The sequence below is a fragment of the Apteryx rowi genome, unplaced genomic scaffold (genome assembly GCF_003343035.1).
Source record: "Apteryx rowi isolate R43461 unplaced genomic scaffold, aptRow1 scaffold_93, whole genome shotgun sequence".
Lineage (NCBI taxonomy): Eukaryota > Metazoa > Chordata > Aves > Apterygiformes > Apterygidae > Apteryx > Apteryx rowi.
Window position 1 is genome coordinate 2,587,789 of NW_020451238.1, and position 13,253 is coordinate 2,601,041.

At 44.3% G+C, this 13,253-nt stretch overlaps 1 protein-coding gene across 19 annotated transcripts in view; it reads right to left on the bottom strand.

Moving 5' to 3' along the window:
- FBRSL1 (fibrosin like 1) overlaps positions 1 to 12,195 on the bottom strand; it is a 404,406-nt gene extending 392,211 nt beyond the window's left edge. For all 19 annotated transcript variants that reach the window (XM_026091846.1, XM_026091849.1, XM_026091843.1 and 16 more), the window contains exon 1: positions 11,999 to 12,195. In XM_026091846.1, coding sequence (XP_025947631.1) covers positions 11,999 to 12,193 — 195 coding nt within the window. In that variant the 5' untranslated portion in view covers positions 12,194 to 12,195. The remainder of the gene's footprint in view (positions 1 to 11,998) is intronic.
- Between the last annotated feature and the right edge of the window lie 1,058 nt (positions 12,196 to 13,253).

Consider the following 13,253-nt stretch of genomic DNA (forward strand, 5'->3'; position numbering starts at 1 on the left):
TGTGTGGGTTTTAGTAACGCACTCAACTGACGTTAATGGGAGCTGCCCTACGAAGCCCCGCGACTGGGAGCTGGACTGCGAGTGTGCCTCCAGCTATTAGCAGAAGACACAGCACTCCTGGGACTCTTTGTCATTTGCTATGCGCTGATTCCCATCACTTCTGACTAGAACATAATTCCTGCAAACACAGGATGAGCAGCCCCTTTAAAAGACTCCCCCCCCCACCAAAAGAAAGACTACCCTTTGCAAATGACCTATAATGGGTCTAAATAAAGACTGAGCTGTTCCTTACTCATGCATAACTTCATTGCTTCTGTTCCCTCCACACCCTGCCCAGTTGGCACAATTTGCAGAAGGGTTTTGGCACGGACAATTGAAACACCCACATGCTGCCTGAACTAAAAAGCTGGATCCTAGAGTCCTTTTCYTCCTGAGCGATAGCTAAATGAGACTCTTACTTTGATAACGCGGSCTTGCCTACGCTGCAGGTTTCAGCCCATGAGGACTGGACTCCAACCACGTTCCCAGATTAGGGCAACTACAGTCTACACCATCTTACCCCAAATGATGGCTAGGCTTAACACCTGACAAAACTCAAACCTTTAAACTCTAAAAGGCTGGAATAAAACTCTATATAAATTAACAGACTCCACCTCTAAAAACCAGGCCTCACTGCGCACTATAATTAGTGCGCACCTTGGTGCTGCTCAAAACCAGCACATAAACAAGGAACGAGCGTGGGCCACCGGAAACGGTCGCAAGCTGCTTAACAGGGCAGGCGTTCCCCACTGCTGCGACATGCCCTGGAACGATTTAAATCCATCTTTCCCTTTAAGCACAGACAGCACAACCACCAAGGATGACACGACAGTGACAAAGGAGGGCTGAAATTCAGCCCCAAATTGTTATTCCCCTCAGCTAGGCAGTTATGCACAAGAAGCACGGCTTGTAAACACCTCTTTGTCAAAGACGCAATTACAAGCTGCTTTATGAACAAAATGAGTCAGTCGCAAGGAAAGCAAGAGACGAAAATGGGGAAGAAACAAAACRGCATGTAGCCGTTAGGCCATCGCACCCCGGTAAGCGCTGGGGACCGCGCTGTTGACCACCGAGTACGGAGAGCCTGGACGCGTGCTGGGAAAGCCCCGAGACCGGCTTTACCGAACAGGGTTCAGGCTTGGTGGATCTACACTTTGTTCCCCCCATGGCAGAGGGGCGGTAGAGRGGTTATATCCTATGTGGTAAGCAAAGGATAATTTATTTTTATATTATTGTTTTTGGCAGTTTGCACCTGGAAGAAAAATAATATGCCTACAAAACCAGGAGCAAGTTAAAATCCTTCAGTTCAGAGGCAACACTAGTGACATGGCTGTGTTCCCTCACATCATCCCCATTTACCTTGATATGCTGAAATTGCTCCATATGAGCTGAAAAACAACCGAAAAGCACATTTTTTTTAAATTAAATTTGCTGATGTACTGCACAGCAGACCTATCTGACCAGCTGAACTACCCCCATCTTCCAGCCAAAACGACTGAGACTTCAGCTCCAAATAGACACCTACGACTGACACCACAGCAAATAARTGTCATGTTAAATTATAAAATATTGCCCAACGACCACTTGAAACTTTTGAGGACTAACAGAAAGACAACTTTGCGAGGTCCAGCACCACCTTCCAGGGGGCTGCAATATTACAGCATCAGAAGGCTATTCATCACCAACTGTTATTCTAGCTGCTCTGGACTGCTTCCACTGCTTGATCCATTACTTGGCCTTGGATTCTTTTAGCMATATTATTCCAGTGGATGAGGTTTCCCCTGGAAAAGGTTTTTCCTTGTTCTTATTATTCACTGTCAATGAGTCAAGAAGTGCTGTAAGAGGAAACATCAGAGACTGCAAAACGGGGCCCATTACTGGCTCTGCAGCAGCTGAAGGAAGAATCTCGCCAGTGCTCCCTTCCTAGTGCCGAAATCAAAGTCTCGAACCAGAAGGAAGTGGAGTGTGGAAGGAAGGCTGAAGCCACATATATTTAACTAAATAATTCACTGTAGACACTAACTTTCAGAATCCAGCAGCTAATCATATAATACTTTGCTTTGTCATCTGAACAGCCCCACCTGGAAAGAGGAGAAGGAGGTATAAGGATATTTGCATATAAAGATAATAGAGTAATAGAGTTTATATGCCGATATCCTGAACTTAATATTTGAAATATTCTCCTTGTTGTTGTTGTTGTTTTTTTTTTTTTTGAGGAAATTAATTGTAAGGTTCAACTCCAGAAAAATTTGAGTATCAATTTACAATATTAGGAAAAAAAAAAAATCTACATACAGACAAGGCATATTTCAGCTCCGAGTTAAAAGCACATACATACCTGACTACCCCCTAGGACTCCTTCAACCAGCAAGCTTGGAAGAGCTTTAAATCTATTCTAACCCCCTGCTCCAGGGGAAACAGCAAGAGTTTCATATACTGACTTCACCAGATCAATAGTGCAATGGCATTCACCCAAATAGCTCCTAGTAACCTTGCTTGAAGGACTAAAGGGAAAAAGATGAGCGCTTATTTTACCTAAGAGATGTCTTCAAACCAAAGACATGCTTACTCAGGCTGTGTATATTCTCAACAGTTCATGTAAACCATCAATCAGCCAGAAGTATGGAAATTAGCTCTGTTAAGCATCCGCACAGAAAAGAGAGAGGGAGGCTGGTAAGACCGCCCGAGGCTGCAGCTCGGGAGGCTGGAGCAGCCGCGCGATGGAAAACAGCAGCATCTCTGATATGCTTCCACACGGAAAGCCAAGTGAGCTGGCCCAACGCCACCAAAGGCTTCAAGCAAAAACCRGCAATTGCCAGAGCTCTCTCCCGCTGCAGCTCCTGACGCACCGTTTCCAGCAGGCCTTGTGGAAATGGAGATCCGTGGCCAGCAGTAAGCAAGGACGAGCCCTGCATGTTCTAAGTAACACTAAAAGATATTTAATTCTGCCTCAACAGTAACCGACACCGGGATGTCATTTTTCTGGTTGTTCCTCAGGTTCAAATCAGAGCAGAGCAGACAGTTTAATTACTATACTGATAAGCATGCTAGAAGGAGTCTTGTCTGCCTGCGTTGGCTCTACTCGCTCCACACAAGAAAAGCCTCTGAGATCATCCCGCAGCACAGGGACGCGCACACCAGGAACCGTACCCTGCCTGTTGCCCTTCTGACGTTTTACCACAGATGTTTGGTGTGAGCCCAAGAAGAACGGAGGCTACAACTAGGTAACAGTGCAGACCCTTATGCAAAGCTAGCCAAAAATGTCAGGCAGCTAGTGGTTAAATCAAGACGGAATAACCTTTCAGATATTTCTTGCCCAAAGTGGCTGCTTCCAGGTTCTAGCCTCTCCCAGGGCATCTGCGTTTGGGCCAGGACAAAGGCTCTGCACACTCACGGGGCACCTGGACCATGTCCCGTCTCAGTCACGAAGAGACGCACTCCAGAGGAACAGCTCCAGTCTCCATGCAAGGCTCTGGAGCTCTTTAAGCAGTGCACAGCACCAGAAACGGCCAGAGAACGAGAACCATTCACACCGTACCATGTTTCTCCGCTCTTTTCAATTTACTGAAATCATGAGATACAACAGAAGTGCTCTGTCTTGGTCCCTATTTTCTCCAAAAGCAAATATACAAATAAAACCAAAAAAAATTGAGAGGAGGGAAGAAGGAAGAGAAAGAGGACTTTGTGCATTGTGTCAACCAATTAAATTCAGAGAAAAAGATACAAGCAGTTATAGTTTTCCGTAAATTACTTCATGTAATTAAATCCACTTCTCTAAATTACAAACCATTTAGCTCTTCTTTTATAACAATGTAACCAATGACCACCAACAACCTTTTTTTTTTTTTACAGAGTCTGCTGCCACATAAGTTGTTAGCAATGAAATTTCCTTTTTATTTCTTCATTTCAAAAGAAGCCATTGTAATGAGATTCATTCACAGCTACTTAGAGAACAGCACTGAGAAAAGAGGATTGCTTTGTTTCCCCTTATACTGCTCCAAGTCCAAGGCTATATTTAACCAAATGTGACCTGAGGTCCTTATCAGTCATCTAATCATAGACAGAGAAGTTAAAGGTGACCTGCAAGAGTTTTAAAACTTGGAGCTTATGACCAGCGTAATTCTTCATACATACAACCTAACAACAGCCTTGCGCAGCAGTGTGCTTAACTATCTATCTTCCCATCACTTGAATTTTTTAACTTTAAAAATACCAGGAATGTCATGTCAAGTCTTCCCTGTTTGCTAGGGATGAGCTCTGAGAGACGAGAACCGGTCTGAGAAGCTTCCTCCAGACTGCCCCATTTGCTAATATCTGTGCATGTTTCCAGTTACTGAAGTCCGTTAGGCCATACTTTACTGGTTCTCTAGTTATCACATTTTTTCAGATGGGGAACTGAGACAGAGACGTAAGGTCCCCTAAGACGCTGTGGTTCAGCTCCGCTGGAGGCAGCACAGGCAGCGCTAACAACGAGCGCGCGCTGGCAGCCGCCAGCGTTTTCATCTCTAGACCTGTTCTAACACATGTTAAAACGCCAGCAGCCATCTGGAGGCCTGAATACTTTGCTGTTGCCCAAACGCTGTGAAGTGGGAGAGCTGAACTGGGACAGAGCGCGGCAATTTCGGAGCACAGTAAGAGCAGGGACACAGAAGGGGAACCCGGCGCTGCAGGCTGTGCCGCAGGGGCTGGGTCCGAACRCAGCGAAGCCGAGATCATCCTAACGGCACGCGATCCTCAATACAAAGCGCGGAGCAGAGTCCGTACGTCGAGATAGCGCCTCCGTCCCCACGGCCACCCGACCTCCACTTGCTAGGCCAGCGGTTCCCACCCAACGAGGAGCCGCTTTCTCCGAGATATAACACTTTCACAGCAGCCAAAACACACTTTATACACCACTCTGCTTAGAAAATACCATTTGAAGTGTGGTAAAACCCAGCATGTGCTTGTTTCGTGCTTCAATTTTATTCTAAAAGCAGTTGGATTTTTTCCCCAATTCTAATAAACACTGTCGCCTCAATTTATGTTTCAGTAACAGAATTGCATAGGGTTTTGATACATATTTTCCAACTCAAACGAAGGCCTTCTGCCGTAGTTTCCAGGGGTTTTACGGCACTGTTTCGCTCTACTCATCCTGAAGTGCGATGTGTTACAGAGATCTGTCAAAAACAGCTACACCGTCCCTCTCAAAGGTGGCTGTATTGCAGTGATTAATCGAGTTACCTGGATCACAGCAATAAGGCAAATCTTAAATGTTGAAGATGCTTTAAAAGAAATACTGAACAAATCAAGCCCATGATCAAATTCTTTCTCTTGCAAAGTATACTATACAGCGACTCCAAGAATCTCTAAGAATTTTTGGAAAAATTCAGCAAAAAACAGCACTTTTTTTATAATAGCAGGGTTTCATCCAGTATTTATTTACAAAGGATTTTTCCTCCTCCTGCCACTGCTGTGCTATGCCCACTGCTTCCCCCATACTTTGATGCAGGAAACAGAATACCAAGTGCCTAACCAGGACTTAAAGCAGATTTTTAAATTAGTTCCTGACAGTGCAAACAGATTGCTATTGATTGAAATGAGCCTGATTTTAGGCCTTGGATTAGCAAGCCTAATGACTAAATACTGTAGTGCCCATTTCGGCGCTTTGCGCCACTGCTCCCCAGGGGCTTCCCGGGCAGCTGCGAACGCTCCGCGCTTGCCGATGGCTGCGAGCGAGCGCGGGGAGGCCACCTGCGCCCGCCRCCACGGAGGACCTCCTCGGAGCCCCGGCCCGGCCCCCGGCACCACCGCCTCATCRAGAGCTTTGCCGCCCGTTCACGAGGGCAGGAGCGAGCACGTGCTTGAAAACGCTCGGGTGAATCAGGGCACCGCGCCTTGCCAGCTGGGCCCGGGAGCTTTTCCGGGCTGGAGCTAAAGGGGATCAAAGCACACACGGCAGCAACCTTTCCAGACGGCCAGACTGGAGACTTCACGCAGATAACACGTTAACAGCCCGACTCCCCTAGCAATCATAAATGCATACTTCAAACTGATTGGCAAAGAGCTTTTATGTCCAAATTGTAAATTCTTGTACTTACAAAGGTGGAAAATGGATCCTGTTTCTAAGCAGTACATGAAGAAACATTTTCCTGATTAAAAGAAAACGGACATCTTTTCTTCCTTTTGCTTTGTTGTTTAGTTTCAAAGAACATTTAAATAACAGTATCTGCTAACAAAAAGGGTAACAGCAATTAGAAACAAAAAGAAACTGGTTTGTATAATTTCAGTGTTCAAAAGCAGTGAAATGCAAACACCAAAAAAGCACACACCAAACCAAACCAATCCCCCAAACCCACATTAAAGGCATCAACTGCTTAAAAAGAAAAGTTAGCTGCCTAGAATTTATTTGCTTTTGATAGCCTGAGATATGGAAGGTAACAGAATAAAGATACTCATCTATCTATCTATCTTTAGACACCCTTAAAAGTAGTTCAGCTTCCAAATATTGTATTATTAAGACATGGAAGGACAGGGTATCCAGACCTCTCCTCTGGCCCTCAGACAAAGATTCCAAAGGGTATTTTTTGGACTTATTCTCCTAGACAGCTGCTGAATCTCAACTGAGAATTGTATAATTCAGTCTCTGAACTCCTGTGTCACAAAACAAACACTCTGCCTCCAGCCTTCCAGTGGTTTCAAAAGCACATCCAAGTAACGGATTTACCATTTATCATCATCTGAAAAAACACAAGTAGAAATCAAGCAGCTATGTGCTCTTATTGCCCAACAGACCCATCATTAGCACTAGCAGCACGGTGCCAAAGGGATTATTCCACACGATGTATTTCGTCAGCCAGACAAGTTTCTAGAACGTTTCTCTGCAACTTGGACTCAGCATTTCAGCACCACCACCACACACTAAATGGGATAGGGATTTGTAATGCCAGCTGATTTTCACCTGGACGTTGGGAGAAGTAACATGTGTCCTGGATGGAAAATGGTTTAGAACCTGCCACCTTTGGCTCAGATCAATGGTACCCCAAAGCAGTGTTCTCTGGGGGTGGTATATTCATCAACAGTGTTGGATAACGAGCTGATGAGCACTACAGAAAAATAACATAAATAGGTAATCAAACATGTTAATTTAATTTAGTAGTTCCAGTCCAGCAAGAGCCAAAGCAACAATAAACATTAATCATGGATAATGCTTAGCAGTCTGATGAAGGCTAAGGAGGGAATGAGATGCAGGAATTACTCTGCTTCCCCTCCTTACGGGAGCTCTCTCGAAGTCAGGGAGGTGTCACACCTCCAGAGAAACAGGACAGCGTTAGCTTTCTTACCCTTTCTTCCCATGCTCCAAAGCCAGCACATCACTTCTGAGCACTAAATACAAGCTACACCACCCTGTTCGCAGCAGCTTCCTTGAGATTCTTCCTCATCTCGGGTGATTTAAACAGTGGGTGAGAAAAGGAAGGAGGAGGTGTAAGACAGTCATCTTCATGACAAATGACTATTTGCAGAACAGAGTGTTATTACAGCCACATTTAACATCTAAACATATTCAACACACTATGATGCTCCTGAGCTGACTAACCGCAGAGCTTGTGGTTAGTCAACTTGAAGTATCAGCAACTCTTTTTCTATTGGCAGCAGCTCTTTTCACAAGGAGGTCAGTCCACTTTCAGCCTACATACAAAAATGGCAACACATCCTGARGSKGGGGGGGGGGGGGGGGAGTAGTGCACATCCGAATTGAGTGGGGTCACCACAGATGATCAGAGAGCAATCAGCAACTCAGAAAATGAACTCAAAAACGAAAAGCACAAGACAGCTCAGCTAAGGGAAAATTAACAAAAGAGAAGCTCCAAGTTCAAACAGGGGCTCTCTAAAGTCTAGAAAAAGAATCACCCAGGGCAATACAAGGAAGTATGATTGGAACTCAGAGGTCCCCATCTCAACATCCACCTCTTTCTTAGTCTGAATTACACATCTGACCATACAGGAAATCTTGGAAGGGCTGATGATCTCCATGGCTTAGTACATCCCGCCCAGCAGGCGCTGCCTGCAAGCGCTGCGGGGATTCCCGGCCACGCAGCAGGGTTGAGTTGGCCACGACTCACTTCCCAGCAGACATGCCTGGGGTGGATGCCACCGCACGCTCTCAAAGAGGCAAGCACTCCTGCAGCAACTCGGGCGACACTAAAACATGTCACATGTCTAAACCCTTTCTCATTCCTTGACACATGCATGATGGCTGTGAACAGTTTTGTTGCTTCCCGTCAGAGAGCAGCAGTTTCGAGTCAGCACCCTTTTCTTCTGTGCACGTCATTAAGGACGGACCCGAGTCCTGAAAAACCTTTGGCCAAAGGAGCTGTAACTATTCCAAAGGTCCTTCAGTCCCTCTGCTTGGCTGCAGCAGGAAGCAAATGCCTTTAAATGATTTCTGTACACAGTTGGAGTAATAGGCTGGAAAGGCCAGATTAGCTCCAGCAACTCTCTCGCCATGCCCTGAGGTACAGAAGAACCGAATAATCAGGAGCAAATAGGAATCTGGATGTTTTGTCAAATGGAGTGAAGCATTAATCTAATTTTCTAAACAAAGCAGACAACCTGGCACTCAGATCAGCCTACCACTTTGCACCTATCTACAAGGATTAGCGGAATGCCATAATTATAATGCCCAATTTGATTTATTAGAGGAGGTTGCACAGAAAAGATGACAAATCAGTAGCACAGTGAAGAGGAGCAATGAGAGTATAAGAAAGGCTTCAAATTGATCAGGAATTTCTAAGTAAGATATCTCAATATAATTCGCATTAATTATAATCTTTCCAAATTAGGTATAAACCTATGTTTATAACCCTCAGATGCAAAAATCACCCCCAAAATTCCAGGAAACTTAATATCACAACCAATTTTTCTAGACAGCTTGGCAGGAAATGCCAAGATTCTAGGTGTAAACTTTGTGGTTAATAAAAAATAACAATAAAAAAATAAAGCTGTCTATATCGGCATAATTAGTTTGAACCAAGAATAATCTATTTTATCTAGCTTGGATTTTGCTGCCACTTCATCGCCATGCAAGGCCTGAAACTTGTCTGTTTTTCACAGTTATATCAGCTATATACAAGGATAATACAAGGTATTTTTTTTTTTTTTAAATCTATCTTTTCAATAAAAACATGAACTTGTGTGACTTGTTTGAAGAGGCACAGTGTTTTAATGAGTTGCTCATCACAGATTTTATTGTATACTCTTTGGGCAACTCCTCACTCTTTTTATACTTTTTTTTATATACCTCTCTCTTTTTGAAGGTTGTTACTACTTTTTTCAGGAAGAAAAGATAAAAGAATGGATGAAGGAAAGACGAATTCAGGGTTTGGGGAATGTGCAAATATTCTGTTTAATCACTGATGGCAGCCAAACACTAGCCAGGAGAAACAGGTATCAACATCCTCATTTTTCAGAAATGAAACATAAGGAATCTAAGCATTTGGTAAACTGAGGCAGCAGAACATAATTACAGAAACTGGAATGTGGCCAGCATACCAAAACCTCTTACCCCAAAGGTCTGTAAAGAAGTGCCATGAATTCCTTAGTGGCCACAAATACTTGCAGTCTAAGTTTTGTGTTTCACGTAGAGGATGTCAGCACGAGCAGCGCTTTCCTCCTCCCGAGCAGGCTGAGGAGCGGGCCCGGGGCTCCCACGGGAGCTCCGGGGAGGGGAGCCCTCGGCAGCCGGGCTTCCCGCGGGACCTCCCTGCGCGCTGCCCGGCCGACCTCGGCCGCACAGCGCCGCTACGGCACAGACRCGAGCGTCTGAAAAGCACCCAGCTCGCTGCTGGGCAAGGTTGGACTGGGCGGAACAACTCTGCGGCTCCTGGAAAGACGGTACGTGCTGAGACCGGGCTTTCCAGCCGCAGAGATGCGGGCAGCAGCAGAGGCCTGCAGACGCCCTGCGGAGCTCCCCGCTCCCGCGCTGCACCACCCTCCGCTGCTTCGGCTCGAGCCTCTGCAGGGTCACGCCGGGTACCAGGGCTGGAAACCGAGCCAGCTTTGTAGGTACTTTGCAAGGGTTCTTGGGTTGCTGTTTGGGGGTTTTCCACACGAATAAAAAAATAACCCCCCCCCCCACACACACACACAATCTCAACAACTTTATAAAGAAGAGGCCAGAGCACCTGGTGAAGCAGAGACTAACACAATCCTGGGGTAAGAAGCAGGCAGGGATACCACAAGCCGCTACTGCTCCTAAAGATCTTGTATCAAAGCCAGGACTTTCTGGTAAAATAGATACTTAGCAGTTTATGGTTTTTTGAAGCCAAGTAAGACGACCCTAGTTGCCCAACCTTTCACTGAAACCAAAATTCAAATACACAATGCGTATTTATTCACCCAAAATAAAAAAGCCATTTTAATTTGCACAGACTGAATATTTGTACACAAATCCATTGCACCTGTATCCAAAAGGGGGAAGTGAAGCCCTATCACTTGACTACTAGCAAAAAYAAACAAGAAACTTGATACCTTTTAAGTATATACACTGACAATTCTAAAAACAAACCACTCGGTATCACTTTGGGGAGTTAGAAGAAAACAAACCTGGCAGAGGTTTTACTAGAAGTATACGACTATATGATGGGCTACCTCAATGTCTGCAAGCAGGAAAGTAGTAACATCCTCGCATAAGTTATTTGGAGTGAATTATTCCCACAGTTTTTTTTAAATCAAAATGAGGAGAACAAAAGTTAGCTAATTCGTTAATGAGAAGAACAATTAGCTACTGGAAGACGGGGGCCATCAAAATTTCTAACATACATTACGATGAGGCCTTTTGAACAAAAATCCTACAATTCAATCACAAAAGATTGCCTACGGTGGAGAAGGTATGCAGGGGGTCACATCAGATTACCTTAAAAATCCTTTCAAATCCTAAAATATTGAAAATCTATGAAAAACACTTCCAGTAACTGGTGATTTCAATCTTTTCTTGTTTGGCACACATACAGAACCATTTCCACAGATGAGGAGATGTGCTTTGGTTAAATCAGCTCTTTTTTCTGCATCGCGAAGAATTAGAATTACTTTTTCATTGTGGTATACTTTCTTTTAGCTTGGCACAAATGCAAAAGGATCAAGTAGCCCAGGCTTCCTACTGGCTGCCATTTGGCACCACGTTAACAGACAACTGGGAAAGTGTTTGCTCATAGATATATGCTGCTGTGCCATGCGGACTTCAAACTGATGAATGAGCACTGAGTCACCAACAAATCTCCCTGCTGAGCAGTAGTAAGTGATAAAGAGCCTGCCAGCCCAGAGTGCCTCTCCTCTGTCACCTCCCTGGCTCTGCACGCACACCGTGGTCCAGGTGGGAGCCTCTGGAATTGTTCCCCCAGCATCACAACTCCTCATTTATTAATGCTCTACCACATTTCAGAAGTGCAAAGGGAACCCCCCTAAACTGCAACTTCCTCCAAACCGACTTTCCACTTACAAAATTCTTGCGCATTCTCCTCCTTCCCAACATACTGTTTTGGAGGGCCCATGCACTTGATTCATGAGATGGACACACTCACATTTGCAGCTTCCAAGCGCACATTAACAACCAGGTCATCCCTAAAGGTGGCTATGATCTGATTGACGATTTCTATTTGTGTCTAAGACAGCAGGAGCCATAAATATGTTGTATGAATTACCGCACTCTCTCAAAGTTACAGGATACAAGGCAGGTCTGATCCTTCCTAAATGCTTTCTTTCTACATTACTCAGCACACCTCTTCTTTCACTGTAACTTATAAAACTTGTCTGCAATAAAGACCTTCCCCACAGGGCTAGAATTCGTGTAAAAGACATTGTCTTCTCCAGCACAAATTACCAGAGAAGCCAGTTACATTAACAATCCTGATCTAGCAGCAGGACAACATTTTACAGTGGCCAGTGCTACAACGCAGTCACTTCCGATGAGAAATATTTGTCCTACCTGCTTGGATAGCTTCAAAGGGAGTTTCTTCTTCACCCGTTCTTTGCCTCGATCTGCCTCTCTCTCAGAGCTCCCAGCATCGTTATTATGGCCATTTTCACTTGGCTCAGCAGACACACAGTTTTCAGATTCTCGAGGTTTCTTTCCTGGATGCCTCTCCCACTTCTCCTTCCGCTCCTGAGGCTTTAGCGACATGTCCTTCTGTAAAGGAGGAAGAAAATTGTAAATTCTTTAAGTTTTTTGAGACTACTGTTAAGCATTAAGCAATATAAATGTTGAATAAAAACACAAACAAAACAGCATGTTCTTTCCAGAGAGAACCCAAGATGAATAATTAGGCACGCACAATGCAAACAGTAATTTTAGATTAGATTACGATGAACGCTCTCCAGGCTACGTGTTTGATTAATTCCAGAGATGCTGAAACTGGTTATGAAAATGAGTTTGCCTCAGATTAATTCCGGAGCCATACGTCAATAGTACCTAAACAAATCACCATCCTGAAGGAAAAGCCTTTAACTCTGCTCACCCAAAACAAAAGTGGTTTTTTATTTTCTTTTTTTTTCCGTCTTAGAAAGTAACATATCAGACCCCCCCTCCTTGTGCCTGACAGTCTAATTCACAGTAACATTCGTATCAAGAAATACGCTTTCAAAGGCTAACATGCAATAAGCTAGCTAATATCAATGGTATCTAAACACATAACAGCGGTTGAATACTTCTAAATGATAAATGCCTTCCCTGAATCAGGGCTATAACATATGATCTAAACACGATAAAAAAAAAGCTGGTGTGTCATGTAATAATGGTTAACATATGCTAGTGAGATCAGAGAAGGGAATTACTGTTCCTATTACCATCCCTGGCCTCTTAAAGAACTGAAGGCTGAACTCTTGGTGCAAATATACCAACCTCTCCCCCTACACACACACCACAGACAAGAAATAATACACCAAGCCACTAAGATACTAGCTCACCGCAGCTAGTTAGATTCTTCCCCATATCTTTTGTTAACTGCTCGAGGGTCAAAACTGACCTCTTTCTGGCATGATGTGCAGACTCTCTATCCTTATTACTTTTTCATGTGAAGCAACTGAACTGGACTAGGAGATACCTTAAAAGCACTGCTAATCATGACAAAACTTGTAAACTTCAGCCAGAGAAATATTTTTAAATGCCTAGTCCACCCCTTCTGACCTGAACAATTAGAACATCATTTTTCCTACCCTACGTGACTAAAGCTCCCAGCACAACT